Below are 20,260 nucleotides of genomic sequence, written 5' to 3'. Positions count from 1 at the left end.
GAAAAAAAAATGCATCGTCAGAAAGGATTGCTCATTTGGGCTCTCTTCAGTGTGTTCTGTGTACTACGTGGCCAAACTCTATTACTGCAGGCAAGGTAACGTTTAAATTTACATCACGACTGTCGTATGCCGTCAACAACATCGCAAATACGTCAATGAGCACAAACAGCCCAGAAAGCTTCGCTGACATCGATTTCCACAGTGCGTGGGATCTGCATATTTTTTAAAGGTTGTCCTCTGCAAAATTAAGTCCCTAGAGGCGAGGCATTTCCTAGTGATCAATCACAGCAATGTTAGACAAGTTAGTAAGCTTGCCGGAGGCAATGAAAAGTACAGAAAAAGAAATCACGAACTATTCTCAGTGAGTGAGCGACCTAACGACAACATGCAACCATGCAGAAGGGATGTGTGGCCAAAGAACAAAGCGTTGAAAGTGAAGCTTCTGATAGCCGAAGCTGTTTAAACTTGCATAGCAGGACAGAGCAATGACTCCTGAAACCTGGAGGTTCATTAGCATTGATGTCTCTTTGAATTGTTGGTTTGTCATCTAAAATGCGTTCAATGTAATCCGACTAGCACACAGAGACGCAATGAGAACAAAGCATGCATGCTGCGCTGTTTGTTTTTGTGTGAGCGCATGCGCCACAATAACATTTGCAAAGCCTAGGTAGTCGCCCTTGCCTGCAGGTCCAGTCCACGACTGAGGACATGAAAATCTTATCAACACTCTTTCTCTCTACATATGATTCGTAAGGGTTCATAACACTTTAGTCCGCACATGTATAAATTGTGCAGTTTCAACAAACACCGAGATGCGCAGTTTGTCGAAAACGAGTGCGCGCTGATTACAGTGATTTGCTTTCTCTGAGAAACTGCATTGAGAAGCTAATAAATCTCTCGGGGGGTCCAGGACCGACGAATTTATGCCTTTAAGCTACTCACAGAAATGACGGTGTCACCTGTGGCGCGTGCTAACGCCGCCTTCTATGGTGTGCGTTTTGGACTTAGCAACTGCGCGTTATGGACATGTATATGTGCGAAGCACTTTGCGCGAGAGCTTATCATGCTGGTGTTCTTGCTCGAAAGAAAGATCAGATCAGCTGACTAAAGTTTGATTACGGTCGAAGGAGACACAGAGAAAACGACATGGCATTTTTTTTGCTTGTGCAAACGCGATGCAAACGGAACAAATGACTGCTTAGTTCACATGTAAACCACTGCTGAAACCATAGGCCATATCCATTTCGCGTCAGGCACACAACAGTCTACAATAACAAATGTGAGAAAAGAAACCGTGAGAAAGGATCCGATGACACCTATACTCACGGAGAACCTTTTGTGGAAACGAAAGGAAAGCTACGGGCACGTGGCTGCTGCACAGTGTGTTACGCCGCCAAGTAGTCCGCCAGCGTTTGACAGCGCTTTTGGTTGTTTGAAGCATAAACTGAATCGACGCAACTTCGCTCAAGACGGTTTCGCGTTTGCCCACACGTGGAAGGGAAAGGCAGCAAAATAAGTAAACTTTTTCATTCAGTGGCGTGATTTATGTTATTCAACTGTTGCTAATTAAGTGTTTGTGTTTTCTGTTGCCCGGCGTAATCTGACGTGGACGAAAACGCAGGACTCTTTCCAGAAGCGCTCTCACTCGTGCGTGCTTTGCCTCTGTAGCTTTCCCTTCATTGCCACAGAAAGTTGTCCGCGAGGTTTTTTTCTTGTTTGTTAATGGGTGGCGGAGCAAGGATGGCGTTGTACCTTGAGACTGGCTAACGCTCCAGCCGCACCGCATGCCTGCCGCGCGCGTGCGGTCATGCTGTAGAAACTACATATCTCGCACGCTGGTGCCCAAATTTCGGTTTACGCTCCAGGCTCAGACCCAGTGTAAACGAAAATTTAATAAAATCGCCCTTCCCGCTGCTGGTGCGAGCGTTCTGCTCTCGCAAACTGTAAGCGCACTAACGCGTAGCAAATTTTTATAAACTGCCATTTTTTTTTAGAACGTAGACGTTTCCTGATAGCGCTGATACTGAACTCGCTGGAGCAAAATTCTTCTACGCAGATCTGTAATCCTACCGGAGAAACAAGAAACGACATGGCTGGTGGTTCAAGAAGAACTGGAACTATTGCAGCTGGCGCATAAGCACCAAAGCCACGAAACATTACAAGAAATAAGTGATGAGCATACAGGGAAGCAAGCGTCGAGAAGCGTCATACAGGGAAGCAAGCGCCGGCTTCTCTACGTGCCTGCAGTGTTGTTCAGGCATTGCTGTTTGCTTACTTATTCATTGGCAGCCCCTGCTCAGCGCTGGCTCAAACTTCATAATTAAGCTTTCGCTTGCGCAGGAACTGATATAATACTGTTGTTTAGACGAGAACGCACCTTCCTCACAAATAAAAAAAGCAAAAATGCGACCGGTGGACGGATGAAGTTCCGGCTGCATCTAAACCGTCTTTCGCATGTCGGGGACCTCTAAGGCGCAGCCGCAAATTTTGGTAACTTCTGCTTGTCGTTTGCATTTGTACGTGTTTGTCTACCGTAACAATGCCATAGGAAGTTGCGACTACTTCGTAGAATAATAAATATTTCACGAATGTGCTCTTGTGAAATCAGCTTTATATTGCGTGTTTTGCGGCTAAACCGGGCAGAATACTCGTGGTCACGCCGAGTGGCGTGAAGCACTTCCTCACGCACAATTCATTCAGCATTTAGTGCCTTCCATAGAAAGCTATAATTGCAGATGCTGTACGAATACTTCGTACAGTACACCTTCTCCCGGTCTTCTAGCCCGCGTGACAGTCTGAGATTGTGATGTTTGCCACCTCATAATTCCGCGCGCCAATTAAGCTTTTCTTGCTCATTCTTTCTCTTTTGCCATCGTTTGAAATGTGTCTTCTCTATATTCCTGTGAAGGGTAGCAAACTAGACTTTTTCTGGTCAAACTACTTTTTCCTTTTCTTTGTTTCTCTCTCTGACTGATTGTCTTTTTTTCCTTTTACACAGGCATATATAGTTCTCGTGCGGCCTATTACAAATTTATATCCTGCAAATTTCTCCTCCATGTTCATTCAAGAAGCGCGTTAATGATTTTCTTGCACATTACCCACGAAAATTTCGGGGTTGACGTCTACGTTTCCCCTTTTCTTATGCGAACTGAATTTCGAAAACATGGTCGGTCGGTCGGTCGGTCGGTCGGTCGGTCGGTCGGTCGGTCGGTCGGTCGGTCGGTCGGTCGGTCGGTCGGTCGGTCGGTCGGTCGGTCGGTCGGTCGGTCGGTCGGTCGGTCGGTCGGTCGGTCGGTCGGTCGGTCGGTCGGTCGGTCGGTCGGTCGGTCGGTCGGTCGGTCGGTCGGTCGGTCGGTCGGTCGGTCGGTCGGTCGGTCGGTCGGTCGGACGGACGGACGGACGGACGGACGGACGGACGGACGGACGGACGGACGGTAGATCGGACGGGCGGACGGACGGACGGTCGGTAGATCGGACGGACGGTAAGAAAATGCCTAGAGTGGGCAAAGAATGCTGATCGCATTCAAAAGAGGACCTTCGTCTTCATAATAGCGTCCTTTATTATGCGATATTCCCCTATGCATTCGAGTAAATAGATTTCTTTAACTGCACACGCTCGATGTCCAGAGGTAATTTTAGAAAGTCTGGAGGTTCGCCATAGCTTCTTCAGCAGTCGACATTGTGCCGCCTTCCGCAGGTGCACTGCATCGTTTTAGGGCACTTATTTCAAACTGATATGACATAAAAAAAGCATTTTCATTTTAAAATTATCACTTCCAGAGAAAAAAAAACATATTTTGAAGAGCGTCCTACTAAAACTCCTCAATATTTGCTGGTCGCCGCATGGGTTCAGGATTTCATTAGCCTGCTTGCTAAACCCCCCAAATATTTCGTACTTGCTCTTCAAAGGTACATTCGTAAATCGATCGCGACTTTGCGAGAACGTTTCTTTCAACATGCCTCGTACGACTGAAATGGCAAAAACAGGCTTATAATAAGGTGAACTCCGCGCGCGGTGCCCAACGGCGCATGCGTCTTATACTTCCTTTAAATCCTTCTAATGCTCTCATAGCATCTGTTCAACTTGTATTGCCACATTTCCGTCTCCTCATTCTGCATTTAATCTGTTCGGTTCACCGACCCTCCTAATAATCTCTTCACTTTGATCACCCGTACTTCTGTTTTCGACTACTTGATTCGATCGTTGTGCTGCAGACCATAATAGTAGACGTTGTCCTCAGCGCGGGAAACAGACAAGAGCTCTGCTGCTGAAGTGAGCGCTCTCTCTCGGCTTTTCGAAGCACCCGAGACATCTCGGCTAGTAATTGGCCTCCAGCATAGTTTTCCATCTTATTATTGGTGCAAGGACATCATATAAACAGCCACCAGGATATATCGAATCACTGCGTCCCCATATGTTTCCTGGAGAATGTCGGCAATAGGACGACTCTATTATTGTTTTTTGAACTCTTTCTCCTCGACCTACGTTTTGTCGTCTTGGAAGACAAATAAATGTAGGTATGTTTGTTCGTGCTGTGCATCTCAACTCTCAGACTTATTGACTACAGTACTTGCAACCGTAAAGAGTTTATGCTGGTTGTTTGGAAAGGCCTACGCAATCGCTGCTTTTACACTTGCATGTACTCTTGAAAGGGTTTATTCTTTGTGTTAGAGAAAGCCTATCTAAATATTGTTTTCCATGGCAACCTATAATTGTATTAATCTTTCTAACGCCATAGATAACTGCATATATCGGCTTAATAAATGAGGACGTGCACTTTGACCTTTTAATCAAATGCCGTGAGGCTCCAAATCTGAGTTATTCTAAGTACTGTACGGCAGTGCGTTCCCAGTACTCTTCACAAGGTATATCATGAAACAAACAGGCAATGTTTGTTGTGCCTAAATATTCTGAGGGCGAAATGTAACAGAGCCAACCAAGGTGGTCTTTCGAAAGCGGAGAGAAACATATATATATATATATATATATATATATATATATATATATATATATATATATATATATATATACACATCAGCCTGGCTACGCCCACTGCAGGGCGAAGGCCTCTCCCATACTTCTCCAATCCCCGGTCATGGCCTAATTGTGGCCGTCTTGTCCGTGCAAATTGTGTCCACCTACCGTTCTGCCGCCCCCCGCTACGCTTCCCTTCTCCTGGAATCCAGTCCGTAACCTTTAATGACCATCGGTTACCTTCCCTCCTCATTACATGTCCTGTCCATGCCTATTGATTTTTCTTGAATTCAACTAAGATGTCATTAACTCGCGTTTGTTCCCTCACCCAATCTGCTCTTTTCTTATCCCTTAACGTTACATCCATCATTCTTCTTTCCATAGCTCATTGCGTCGTCCTCAATTTAGGTAGAACCCTTTCCGTAAGCCTCCAGGTTTCTGCCCCGTAGGTGAGTACTGGTAAGACACAGCTGTTATACACTTTTGTTTTGAGGGATAATGCCAACCTGCTGTTCATGATCTGAGAATGCCTGCCGAACGCACACCAGCCCATTCGTATTCTGCTTATTTCAGTATCATGATCCGGATCAGCAGTCACTACCTGCCCTAAGTAGATGTATTCCCTTACCACTTCCGATGCCTCGCTACCTGTCGTAAACTGCTGTTCTCTTCCGACACTGTTACACATTACTTTAGTTTTCTGCAGATTAATTTTTAGACCCACCCTCCTGCTTCGCCTCTCCAGGTGAGTGAGCATGCATTGCAATTGATCTCCTGAGTTACTAAGCAAAGCAGTATCACCAGCCAATCGCAAGTTACTAAGGTATTCTTCATTAGCTCTTATCCCCAATTCTTCCCAATCCAAGTCTCTGAATAGCTCCTGTAAGCACGCTGGGAATAGCATTGGAGAGATCGTATCTCCCTGCCTGACGCTCTTTATTGCGATTTTGTTGCTTTCTTTATGGAGGACTACGGTGGCTGTGGAGCCGCTTGCAAGAACCAGTCTCTTATGTAGACGGCATTTTCATTCGTAAGACTTTCGTCTCGTCGCGGCGACGCAGTTTTCGGTCGACCAAACAAAGCTTGGGAGAGCACGTTGTTGGGCGAGTCGGTCGTACATACTTAAAGAAGGGAATTGCGCTAAAAAAGACACGGACGAGACACGGTCGTCCATGTCCTTACTCGTCCGTGTCTTTTTTAGCGCAATTACCTTCTTTAAGTAAAAACAAAGCTTGCCTCGTCGGATCGAGCAGCAACACGTGCTGATTACGACAACAACGTAGATCACCGTCACGCTCAAAAACACTTTTTTCCCGTAGCGTCATGCTAGGAAACAAATTTTCTGTCGCCGCTGTGATCCGCACAATAACGAGGTAGGAAGGTTTCAAGTCGGATAACGGGATTCCACGCGTAATATTTCAGCGCCAGTTCGTTGCTTCACTAAGCATGGTATTAAAAATGGCTAACGAGAAAGAAAGTGAATACGATTGAAGCTGTGGTGATCACAGAAAAGACATCCCATCAAGCAGATGTGTCCCTAGAAGAGCAGTGTTTCACTTCTCGTCGTGACGCAGATGCACAAACAGAACATGTAAGAGTGCGAACACAGTTCGGAGATTGCAGAGCGTTCAGGTACTCTATCAATTTCTCTCACCTCAGCATTCAGACACTCTCTCATTTCATGACGCGCACTTGCACTTAATTGTACAGATCCTTCACGCTTTCATACGTACACTTCGCGATATATTTCTTTCATGCTAACGCGAGGAAGACTTTCCTGCGGTTCTCATTACGGTGACGGTGTGGCGGGGTGGCGAACTTTACCCTCGTTGCTCTCATCAGCGCGTAATGATATGCCGAAAGTACAGCGTGGGCGGATTAACACAGCAAGCAGCTTTTGAAGGGGTGCTTTTCACTTAAACTTTCTGCCTCCCGACTACGCGCAGAGGTCTTTGCCGCTTGAACAGTAGGGGGCGCTTCCGCCAAGTCGTTAGCGAAATTCGCTCATGCGTGTGCGCGATTATTGGTCCCCGCTTCACTTTGAACATGTGGAGTGCATGGGGCACGTGTCTTGAGAACCACGATGCTCGCTTGAGAAGTACGCGCTTAAAATTACGCATGAGAAATCCGCCCACCTCGACTCTGAGTGGCACTCGCTCACAAATCTAGGGCTAGATCTAGTAAGCATATAACTACATAACTATATAACTACTATACTATATAACTAGTAAGCTATAACAGTAAGTATCCGAGTTAGTGGACGAAATCACAGCGGTCGCCGTAACACAGCTGGTAGTGTAACGCACGCGTAATGCGGAAGGTTGTGGGTTCGGCTCCCCCCAGCGACAAGTTATCTTTTCGTCCACTTTCATTTCACTTCTCTTCACTATTTTTTACATTTCAATTAAAACCATAGTTAATTTCCCCGATGTTTCCTTGGCTTCATCGTCTGTTGACGTTACGCAGTCGCACGCATTCTGTGGGACAAGAAGTTCTGCTGCTTGAATGCAGGGAATGTGCTCATGGAGAGAGATTGTTTGGGCGTGTGTTTGCGCGGGCGTCACATGCTGAAAATACAGATATTTATACGTATATGCCTGCAATATATGGCAAAGCGCATAGCAAATATTTCCCGTTCACCATTTTTTCGCAAGACGCAGAAATCTTAGCTGGAACACTAACGTATTTGGTCGCACTTATGAATGTGTATTTCTTGAAAGCGGTGCGAGCACAAGATCTTTAGAAAACAGGTATCATTTCCGTGCCAATGGCTTAAATTTTGCAATGAACAGATGTTCTCTCATACCGACGAATAAAAAGATTAATTGTAGCCTTTCATAAAATATTTTTCTGTTGTAAAGATATTCTACATGGATCATGATGTCCGAAGTAATCAATGCCCTTATACCTGCTATATTCTTTTCTTATTCTAATTACCATCTTCCTAACCAACACAGTAAAGTTCTGCATATATACAGTGTGTTCTTTTTAGTATATACAGATTTTTTGTAAAGCGTAATAAGCGCAGCGAAGGTGGGCCCTTTGCAGACAAGTTCCTAGGCGAGGTGGATATACTTCGCCACTAATAACATGAGCTTCAGGAGAACAGTTAATAAAATTTAATTAACTTTCGTATAGCTGCCTTGGGAGGAGTGGCCCAAATGGAAAATTTGGAAGCAGTGACATTTTCAGGCACACCCCTTTTAAAAAAAACACCGCCCAAGCACTCCGTACAGATGGTTAAACAATGAAGCTGAAACGTGCGGCACTGGTGTTTATCACTGGGTTAATCCCAACGGTTAATTAAACTATGGTATGGTAGGCTGCCAGATTCTCGGTACGCAGTTGCTGCTTGTGCTCAGTTGCACGAGCTTGTTCTTGTTCTCGGGTTGCAGCATCGGCATGGCGTAGACGAGCTCGTTCCCGGTTCTGCTGGCGGCGTTGCTGATCGAGAGCTACCTGCTGCTCAAAAGTACGTATGACGCGTGCCTTACCCATTTTGGAGCCGGAGAGAAACTGCTGCGCGCGCGCTCGGCTGCGACGCAGAGCAACGACGTCACTACAGGCGCAGCTAATCCAGCGCCACCTAAATAGCAAAAAGGCCTTTTCACTTCGATCCAGACGTCATGTTACCTGGCCCGACTGGCACAGAATCTAATGTGGATGCCCCCGACTAGGCCAGAGTAATTTTGACGTCACCGCTGTGATCACGTCAGCCTTGTCAATGGAAATTTTGGGCCGGGTAGCGTGACGTCATGGATCAGTGTAAACAGGCCTTGCGCTATATATGTCGTGTTGGATAATCGCGTGTCTCTCTAGCTCTCTCTTCCTTTTCGCGCATGCGCATGGGGCTGCGCCGGAGGAGTCCTTTAGTTTACTAAGATCGTTCTTGATGAATACATACATCAGTACAAGCCCCAACGATGTCAATTTCCCTAGTTGTTCTCTGCGAAACTTAGAACTGCTATAAACCATTAAGAAGCGTGCCCAATAAAAGGCAAAAATCTTCAGTCTCACAAATGAATTGGATGATTCCACCTCTTGTGCTCCCTCTGTAATCACCGGTATAAGTAGTATTCCAAGTCTACCATTGAGTCACTGGATAAGACCGTCTCTAACTGGCTGGCGGTGTTTTGGCGACACTTTGGTATGCGCTCCAGCAAACAAGGACGTCGTATCCGGGTGCTCCGCTCCTAGTGGTGGAGCCGGATAAGTGCAAGCAAGCAATCGTTCATTTTTTCGCTGGACATTTCTCCTCTGCATTTGAACCGTCCCCTGATAGCACTATCCACCAGGCGCGCTCTTTTGCTGAAACTTCCTGCTCCTCGACGAGAATCTCATCTGCGAATGCCTTAAGCGTCTGAGTTAATCTTTGACTTATGGCCAAGATAGCATCCCAGTCGCTATTATCAACGCCTGCAGTAGTGCGGTAGTATCTAAGCGCCTGTGGTGACATCAATCATTAATAACTCTGAATAATTCCTGCGTGCCTGAAAAGTCACTCGCACCTTAAACCCGGCGGCAAAACTGATGTCGCAAACTATCCATGTCGCAAACTGAATGTCGCAAAACGGATGTCGCAAACTGTTGTCCAATTTTTCTTCTCCCTGCCATATCCAACCTTTCGAATTGGCTGTTCACAGTGTATTGTCCTTCAGTGTAAAAATGGTCTCGTCGCAAATCAGCATAGATTTGTTTCAGGTCGGTCAAGGACCACCAACCCTGACACCCTTCTCAGGCAGGTTTCCATGCCCATCACGCAAAGGAGGCAAGTTGATGCTCCATACTGCGCCCTCGGCAAAACCTTTAACGTAGCCAATTAATCATCCCCTACTGCTCCAGAAGCTTGCTCACTATGGTCTTGAAGCTTCTATAGTAGCTAAACTATACGTAGCAATCTCCACGATAGGTCCTGCTTCGTGAGCGTCAATGATCAATCGTCTGTTATCTATACTGTATGCAGTGGTGAGCCCGAAGGTTCCATGTTATATCTGCTGCTCTTCCTAATTTTCATGAATGACGTTTTCACAGCAATCCAGAAGTGTTAATTTCTTCTTTGTGCTGACATGCATCAAAATATTTAAGGGGATACACAATATTGAGGACTGCCGCGCTCTGCATTCCGACCTATCCTTATTCTCCGAATGGGGCCCAGTATACGGGCTCAATCTAAATTCATCTAAAACCAGGCTTATGACATGTTCGCTTAAAACTAAAAAAATTTTCGTCCAATATATTGCGAGGTACCAGACACCTTCCAACACATGGTGTTGGTGTGCCCACCACGCGAGAACAACAGTCAAGATGATGCCTCAGAACCGCTTCAAGCGATCGAAGAAACGTGGGAGGCAATGTTAAAGGCACAGAGCCTGGAAGATCAGCGAAGTCTGGTGGACCGTGCCCGGGCTGCGGCATTAGCCAACGGCTTTCTGGACTAAGAGAGCCGCCCACCTATGGCGCAGAAAGAATACTTTCTCGCTGTTTCACCCAATAAACGTTCATTCCTCCTGCTCCTCCTCCTCCAATATTTTGTTGATCGTACAGTGCGAACTAGAGTTGTTTAATTAAGCGATCTCGATATGCTTTTTTGACAGCACGTATAAAGCTTCTCCGCCCACTCTCAGCGCGTAGCATCACGAGGTGTGCACAAGCGTGGTTCCATCTGCAGACTTCCATAAAAGTTTCGAACCCCACTTGCCTTCCTCAAATTGATCGCATCCGTGTGTATTTTATTACTCAGTGGTGCGGAATGCCACAAGCAATTCTAATAGCATAATAAACGAGCATGTGCCACAAAAGTTCATGAATATGTGTAATGATCATTTTCTCAGTTCGCGCACCACGACCAACTTTCGATATCCTACACTGCCGTCACTTAGCTGGAGGCGTAGTTCGCTTTCTATACAACATCACCTATGCATAAAAGCATGACATGTTCGAATCCAGTAGCTTCTGTTTCACTGTGGCAAAACACTACCAGGAAAAATAGTTTTCCATGTTCCTTGCTTTTTCAGCAAACAATTATCAGTCCACATAATGGAAAGTCTGAATAACTTTAATTTTCTCCGTTTTGATGTCTTTCAAAGCCTGCAGTCTCTTTTCCTTTCCGAGCTCCACACATTCTCTCGAGCCTTGTATCTAGATGTACCTTTCTCCTGACTTCACATAGTTTCTCTCGCCTTGCGCATGTGTACTCCGTCCCCCAATTGTGTGTTATTGCTGTATTGTTGCATATTATATAACTGTTTATGGCAGTTGTTCTTGGTTTTTGTTTTTCGTCCAATTTCTGTATCTCATAACATTGTTTAGTTGTTTTACATTTGTACAGTTTTTCTTTCACTGTGTACCAGCACTCAGACCACACTGCTGTTCCCGGGCACGTTAATTGATTGATTGATTTATACAATTTGTTCTCCATAGTGCGAAAAATTATCTGACACGTCCTATATAAGAAAATAAAGGCGTATTGTTTCGACTACTATGAAAATATAATCGCTGAAGGAGCCTGTGTTGTCACCTTAAGCAGAATAAGTTGTCCCACCGCTTGAAAAAAAAAAATGGCCGGGAAATGAGAAACCTGGGTCTTCGCACAAATGCGGCACGCATGTGATGTGCTGTGAACTTTGCTCGCACATAATAAACCATCACGGCAACCAAGCCAAAAAGTACCCATACTGTAAGCAAGTGAGCAAGTTGACACAGCCATTACTAAGCATAAACATAAAGTGCTTCTACGGATTAAGGGCGTGAAAAGAGTGCGGGAAAATGTACTCGTGATGTTGTTGTCTGATTTTACTTTACGCGTATAGTGCTGTGACGCCTTCTTTTTTTTACCATATAGGAGAGAAAACTAACGGCAACACTATAATAAATCGACGGATAGACTGCGCAAGAATAAAATTAGTTTCCACCAAAAATAGATATTGCAAATGACATTCAGGCGCAACCAAGAGAGTCTATTTCGGGAAAAATAAGCTGCAGTGTTCTATTTCCACTTGTCTTTTTTAAATTTCTTCTAACTCATCGTATACGTACACTGTGTTCCTCAACAAACATATCTGATTTTCTGCTCTCTATGGATATTCTTACCTCTGTTTTATAAAATCCGTAAAATCGCACCTTAGGCCACTTTTGAGCTTCCTTATTGCTTCTCCAGACGAGTATAGACCGAGGATACTGAAGGAAAAACTTAACACGGAAAGCAAAAAAAGGGGTGCCAGAATGTAACAAAATGATATTTTTTCGGCGACATTCAAAAGCCTTCTTCCATTCCATCCTCAGGCACGCTATTCGCATGCATTGCAATCCACGCACGTAAATGCGCACGCCAGGAAATTTCCAGCGGTGAAGCGTGCAAGTGTGCCGTGGGGTAGTAGACAGAGACGCGCTCAGGCTATAGAAAAAAGGAGACAAAACAAAGCAGAAAGGCACGAAGATGCAGCCAAGCGTTTTGGCTTTGAAACTCCAAAGCTGAATGCCTGCTCGCGCAAGCAGATAAACGTAGGCGGAGGAAAGGACATGCTATAGCTGGAGCAAACACAGACCGTACTCTTTTCGCCGGTGGAGCGTTCCAATCTTCTTCCCGGGCTCTATTATATTCCAGCTGTCGGAAGGGCACCGACTACTGGCCCAGCGGTTTTCTGTCCTTACAACGCATTTTCTTTCTTTTCACGGGAGAAAAAGTTGCGTATACCAATCGGTATTTTTTCACTCCTGGCTCTTTGCTGGCTGTCAAATACGCTATGATCCAGAAACCACACTTGCTCCATGGTTGCCAAGAGCAATGGAATGAGTAAGGTGCACTTTTGCTATTAGGGCAAAAGCCTTAGATGGCTCATGGGTAGAAAATTTGACGGTTCATGGCTATGGCGCCAAAATTCAATGGCGCCAAAATTGGAGGTCGAACACTCGACCTGTGGTGGGAGTCGAGCCCACAACACTTGGTGTACCAAAATTCAATGGCTCCAGAGTTGGGGTTCAAAACCTTAACCATTGGCTGGAGTTGCACCCATGACCTGTGGTGTTAATTAGGGCGAATTAAGGCATAGGTAATTAGGATAGAATTAAGTTACTCGAACCCACGACATTTGGTCGAAGTCGAACCCCCAACGTTTGCTGGGAGGCGAACCCACGTAATAGGATGTAACGCATTCGAATGACAATGTCAACTAATTTAATGAATGTCTGGCGAGTACACAGGCTTTCGCCTGCATCGGCTTTAACGTATGCTAAAGTGACTCAATTTTATTTCGTCGAAGATTGCTTCCTGAATGAACAAGTGACCAATACGTGGTGAGAAAAAAGAGAACAGACGATTTTTAAAAAATTTCTTTTCATCTTTCTTGCACACTCTTTGCAGTGCGAGTTTATTTCATTTTAGCGATGTTAATACACTACTAAACAATGCGCAAAAGATATCATATGCCAAGCTTTGTTGGCTGGTCCTAAACACCTTCTCACTAATAATAAATTATGGGTAATTTTCACTATATATTTACCTAGTATGTTATATAGTTGGTCAGATTACGCCTGTGAATATTTATCGTATTGATGTCGCTAGAAGACTAGTGTTGACGAAAACTGATTAGTAAACTATTTTAGTATCGAAGATACACTTGGAAATTGACGATTAATTTAGGTATTTCTTATTTGCGTGTGTTCCGAAGACTTATAGGGCAGTCGAGTGAAATGATGGGCAATGCGTAGACTTTTGGCGGCCTCAAAGCGCTTGCACTCCTGGATGATGGGATCGGCGGTGTCGCAGTCTTTGCAGATTAGCAGGTTGAAGGCATTATCTGCTAGCACTAGAATTCAAGTTTACATGTAGTGATCTGTCATTGGTGTTCTCATGTACCACCTTAAAATTGTGTTGTTCAAGCACACCTATTAGTGCGGCTATAGGGAAATTCAACTGTCGTTCAGGAGTCAGCCTTCGGGCTGTCTGCTTACTTCATTTTGTTCTTTTTCGCACTGTTCTGTTTGTTTCTTTTTTCGCAAACTTATTCTTAAAAATATAATCTTCAGCACGAAGTCTTCAATTAGTGAATATGACCGAGTGGTCAATGACATTAATAGAAGAAAGCAAATAAAATGTGGCTGTGTGGCTCTGCCTCTTTCTTCTTTTCTTCCCTGTCACTTGCTTTGTTTTCAAGAGAACCGAAAGCCTCTGCAACAAAAAATTGCGTCAAGCACGCCCGTGGAATCACTTGACAGAAGCATGGCAGGTCATTGGCTTTTCATTAAGGGGATGTCGCAAGAGAGCTGCGCATCGGCGTCGTCGATAAATAACTCACTGGCCGAATGTTGGCGGCTACGCAGCGCTGCTGTTCGGAGAGTGGTGCAAGGATAAATCTAGTTTCCGATTCTGAGCTCCTCTGAGAGACGCACGCAAACAGTGCAACGAACCACTGGTGGGCGCTGATGCTTTGCTTGAGGTACTCAGTGCGTGGTGAGGCTTCGTCATCCGGCTGCTCCCAGCTCATTACTTATGTGAGGGTCTCCCGAGAGCATTACTGACGTCACGCTTGCCCGCGAAGCCTGCTCCGATTCGGATCGATGTTCATCCCGTCTCCTCACCTATTCTCGAGCAGTTATTTATTTCTTGGTTTCCATAGTCACTGTAGCAGATATGAATTTCTTCATACTCTTCATCGGGTTTCTTCTTGTGCTTTCTTTCGCACCCACGCCGTTTGTTAGCTTTCCGTGCCTCCTTGATGCCATCTGTACTTTGCATCGGTATACTCGGCATGCGGTGAGGCCTAAGGAGGAAAGACGGTATGCATATGCGTGTTTCATAAAGATTGAGTCGACCGTCTTTGTGAATGGCAATTTCTTGTTGCCCGAATGCTTTCTGTGGGAAAGAAAATGCGGGTTCCTGTGGAAAGAAATGCGTGAAAATACCGGTTATTTTTATTTGTGCGAAAATAACACATGAAGTACTTTTCACTTCGTACATAAAGTTCGACAAAGTTTACGTAAGTTTATTCGTAGAGCGAGTTGAGGTGTTCTGTGAACAAACTAAAAAGAAAACTAAACCCAAGTGTAACTAAGATTCGAAAAATGCCACGTGGCTCATATGATCACATGGCGCCAAGGTCAATGAAGGAAGCTGCGTATACAACAGCGTGTGTGCATATATATATATATATATATATATATATATATATATATATATATATATATATATATATATATATATATATATATATATATATATATATATATATATATATATATATATATATATATGTCTGTTAGGCTGCGGTGTGTAGGTGTTGTGACAACAGTGTGCAGGGAACTAAGCTATTATTGTGCAGCTAGGAGTTAAGAGGCAAGAAACTCCAGTGTATGCCCTTACATTTCCCTTACGGCATTTTCTATCTATCCGAAAATGTATTGAGTGCAAAGGAAAGTGAACAAACAACATCCATAATTCTTAAATCAAGACTGCAAGGAGCTGTTTACAAAGTGCGGCCTGCAGAACTTTTGGCTGTTTACACAGCAAAAACACTATTTCAAAGCTTCATGTTGACGGCTCGCTCAGAGATACAATATTTGCGTTGGCCTTCCATCGGTGCAAGCTAAATAAATCCTTGTGGCGAGTCCGATATGTCTCCACTGCCACTGACTGTAAACATCTTAGCAGCGAACATAAGGATAGAAAATAAATCTTGATATTTCGTTTGTGGCTCTGAAGAAAACCATTTTCCCCACTCAGAACACTTTGGAAGATGCGTACCTGTGTAAAGATCAGACGGTTCTGTTGAATCTGTGGGCATTCAAGCAGCAAGATGAACCAGTGAAATAAAGGAATTGTCTCGCTGAATGAAAAATAGCAAATACTGGGCGCGCGGAAGGCTGTTGACGGTGTCTTAGGCTTTGAAAAGAGTTACGAGTCTAAATGTGCGCTGTTCGCTATTGATTCGGTACGCTTGCTTTCAAGACTTGTTCATCTGCTTAGCCCCCACATACGTTGGGTTGTCAACAAAGCTTGGTACGCGTATCTGAAGAAGCATGCGCACGCAAAAGGGATAGGTACGACTGGTGCTCTTATAGTAGACAAAAATAGACAAGAGTAAATAACTGCTGCTACTGCCTATTCGGTTCTTTTACCCAACATTCATGTTTCGAAGAATAAAGACAGTTCTCAATGTTCCTGTCAAAGGGACTAGTTCTCATTTTCACGAGCGCGAAATCACACTAGGCGTCGCATCCATTGACAATGTAAGCTTAGGCAATCGATTGAAGCCTACATGAACTACTTTGACGCCCATCCTTCCTGAATAATAAGGTATATACTGTCCTTCCTCTCCATTTAAAACTTGACAGAGGAAATCGAAAATTAATTCACACTACTTCAACAAAATATCCACCATTGTCATTTCAAGAATAAGTTCTCTAACTTTATGAGTTTGCCTTAATTTAGATTCGACGTGACAACGGGCGATTACGTATACGTCCCAAAAGCAATTTTTTTGTCTATGCCTTCTAGAAACACATGCGACCCTAAATGGATATGGGTTACGAGAAACACTGTATCAATTTATGTTGTTGAAGCATTCTCTCAAAGGTTATTTTTGCTTCAACTGCGCTGTAAAATATTCGCCATCAGAAGAGAAAATAAAGGAGAAACCTTTATTCTTTTACTATTGTGCCGAAACACCAGCACTGGCATTGGCGTCACTGATATCAGTGTACATCATGGTATCAATTGGGTTATTGTGGCTCGCTAAATCTCGTTAAAACTTCCTGATAACTGTGTTACGCTCCCTAAATTCGAATGCGATGCATTCTAGTTTCACCAATTGGGCCCAAGCAGAAGGCACCAAAATCCATGATGTCACAAAGAGCTAATGCGGCAACTTCAACGCTGTGTCGCATGTACCGGTCTTTCGCTTTTCAGCATTTTCTGGCTCATTAAGCCTTCCCTGATGGTAGCAGTGTCGTTATTCTTTTTTCCGTTGAAGAATGATAATTTCTTAACGCAAATCAACCGATTTTTTTTCTACTTCCAGTCTCTGCAACTATCATGGAGCTAATAATAATCCAATTTGTTGCTACGTTGCATGCGACCACTGATGGCATGGTCGTGGGTTTTCTACAACCCGTGAGCGAGCTGGAATGTTAGGCCGTTGCCTTCTACATAGAAGCGGGCCTGAACGCTCTCGTTGGGAGGTCGGCCATCATTTATTGTGCCACTGAAAGTTATGGTTACCAAGGAACTCAACCATTTCAAGATTCCCTCCCGTCTCGGATCGAAACATTGCGTAATGGTTCCATGCAGGCAGCACTGTCATTTAGGAAAGGTATTACATAAAACTAAAACTAAAGTAAAGTAAAACTAAAGCGAAACTGAAAGTAAAACTTAAGTAAAACTTAATTTAGCCATTAGTTAATTGTTCCCGAAGTTAAGATAGATGTTCGGCTTTCTGTTGTGGAAAAGATGACGCTGCCGAGTAGTTGGCAACAGTGGACTTTCTTGTGGCCGCTCATGCGTGATAGAGTCACGAGCGGGGCAAACCGTTTCATTAAATCTTTTGTGCAGGATTTGGTAGCTTCAAAGTTCTATGGCACTACGTCATGGAATGACATGAAAAAAATTGAAACTCTCAGAACTGCATTTTCTACAAGTCATGTGCGATAGCACAGCCCATTTCAGCTCTTATGACAGCGAATTACTGAACCCACCATTACATTCCCTATCTCACCATTGCTTTGCAAACAAGTTTTCCATGGGGAGTGTTAACCCTTGTACTTTTTGACGCGCACAGTCTAGTAATTTCATGCGCATCCAAAAACTTCTTGCTAGGTCAATTCGTTTGATATGATTACGAGAAGCGTACTAAGGCAAGAAAAATAGTAATACCATCGCCATGTAAGAAATAAAATTTTGTCTTGTTCTTCTTATCCTTTGCTTTTGTTATAACGTGTGGCTGTGGTTATTTGCCGTGCAAGACCTCATTTTCAAGAGCGGGTGCAAAAATTGTCTCTACACAGCCCTTTAGTTACGACTCACACCTCTCTCTGCGAAGCCAGCTTAGCTTTTTCTCTCCATTTTCATTCGAGGCGGAAACTCGAGTGGTGTAATTTCCGGCCCCTTTCACAAGGATATATCTGATTGCAGCCATCATCATCATCGTCGTCGTCGTCATCGTCGTCGTCGTCGTCGTCGTTGTCATCGTCGTCTTTGATTAATTCATTATTTTGTGGAGTTTAACGTCTCAAAGCTACATATAGGGCGATGAGCGACGCCGTGTCTGAGGATGCCGGATAATTTTCACGAGCTGGAGATGGTTAACGGGCACCTTAGTTGAAGTATACGAGAGTTTTCGCATTCCACTCCCGTAGTAATGGGGCGGCCATGGCGGGGAACTCAAGCTCCGCCCTCTTCTGCAGCCACAGATACTACATTTGGTCTTAGCCGCAGAATGCCGTATACATTTACCGAGGCCGTGATGGCTGGCAGTCGTCATCGTCATCGTCATCTTAAACATAATCATTTTTTCTATTTCTTCTCCACGTCCTCTGTGCCCAACACTAAGCGATAAATTAGCTCAGAACGTAGTACGAGTATACCAGGCACCACCTCAGTAAATGAGACCTATCTGTAACTTCCATCTACAGCGTGTTTCCTGTGTTGCCCGATGAGAAGCCATGTCTACGTAACTTAAGCTTTGAATTTCGGTGAGAATACGGAGGCAAATCATTCTTTTTTACGCGATGTTCAGAAAACTCCTAATTTTGGCTATGTCTTGCGTAATCGTTTCAGATCTTCCCCCATTGCCTTCTACCTTCAGCGAAGGCATTTTTGTTGTTATGGGGGTACGCTTTGCAGCTTTTGCTTTTGTTCGCCGTCCGTAGCACAAGCGGTAAGCGCGGCCAGGTTATTGAGTGGAGGGGGCTTACATCCATTCATTCTGTATAACACGGAGAGGGGCTAATTGGGCGTGCCTTTCGAAAGCCGGGAGCTGTGGCGCAAGAGGACATAGTGGCCAAAAAAAGGGTCTTGAGTAACACTGTGTCATGCAAAAATGTGTGCATGTTAAGCATATATCTAGGAAAAAGGACATGCTCCTGCGTTTATTGCGTATGCGTAGAGAAGTCACCCCCGCAGCAACATCGTGCTACATGTTTGCCTTGCCCAGCTTAGTTTTATGTACAAGACCTCCCGGGTAGGATTAAGGCACTCCACCTCCTCGTCGACGCGTGTGCGTGATATGGCGTGCGCGTTATCCTGCTGCTATTGGAAACGACTCGTTAATGTTGCAGAGTTGGCCAGGGCCTGGGAGAAGGGCAAGGCGGGTGATTAGGAGCGCCGAGCTCAATTAATTACGCAAAACGGATTATAATGTCCGTGTCATGACATGTGGGTGGCGTTGCTGAGGCAATTAACGTGGGAAGATTTGTTACTACCTTCGTCATTGGCATGCATTAGCGCTGCCGAAATCTCGGCAAGCGCTATTCTTAATCGTTGTCGAACCTTGGACACAAATTTGTCATTTCTTGATGAAACGCAATATGACGTAAGCAAATTTCGTTGGTTGATGACACAGCTATAGTATTTAATAATCATTCCGACAAAGAAAATAAAAATATCGGTCGTAATGACCTCTAACTTACACCGATGCAAGAGTAGCTAATCTTTGATTTGTAGAATCGCTCTTATCGATTCCGATACTTTGATGTTAATATGGTCAAAATCTTTAGATGGGTACCTGCTGTCGTTCGTACTGTAATAAGAATGTTTGAGAAATGCACAAAGGGACTTTCCCTGTTTCAGTCAACTTTTCAGTGACTTTCTCATCAGTCAAAATGAAACGGTAGTGTGCGGTCTTAAGCCTGTCGATTTGTCTAAATCGCAATTTATGTCATCCTGGCATAACAGCCTTTTGAACAAAGCTGCTATCATCGTGACAATATATAGGCCACAGAAACATATGTCACTGCAGCAAAAATTCATGATGCACTGGGAGCGAGGCCATTACTTCTCATGTCAGCTGTCCAAACTCCGAACTGTGAAGTTGATGTGGGAGCGAATGTTGTACGAAAATATAACTTTCTTGTTCCTGAAATGAAGGTGCGCTACACAATTTGGAAGAATGCCTATGCATCACACGAGTGCATCGTCCACCCACTCAAAGCGATATCTAATAAAGGGAAAACTAGACATCCACCCGTGCGTAGCAATTGCTACAAAGCAAACCCATACGGGTTCCTCAAAAGAAAAGCCTCACAGTTGAAGAAAAATTCGTCCTTGTCCGGGACTCGAATCCTGGACCACCGCCT

General features: G+C 44.4%; 1 protein-coding gene across 1 annotated transcript in view; it reads left to right on the top strand.

Annotated features, from left to right (window-relative positions):
• Positions 1-20,260, top strand: part of LOC135898411 (uncharacterized) — a 379,518-nt gene that overhangs the window by 323,186 nt on the left and 36,072 nt on the right. Inside the window, exon 3 of the mRNA XM_065427330.2 lies at positions 8,371-8,447. Within this exon, the coding sequence (XP_065283402.1) occupies positions 8,371-8,447 (77 nt within the window). The remainder of the gene's footprint in view (positions 1-8,370; positions 8,448-20,260) is intronic.

This window comes from Dermacentor albipictus, chromosome 4 (genome assembly GCF_038994185.2).
Source record: "Dermacentor albipictus isolate Rhodes 1998 colony chromosome 4, USDA_Dalb.pri_finalv2, whole genome shotgun sequence".
Taxonomy (NCBI): domain Eukaryota; kingdom Metazoa; phylum Arthropoda; class Arachnida; order Ixodida; family Ixodidae; genus Dermacentor; species Dermacentor albipictus.
Note: the sequence above shows the minus strand (reverse complement) of the source record. Positions and strands in the feature narration are given on the sequence as shown.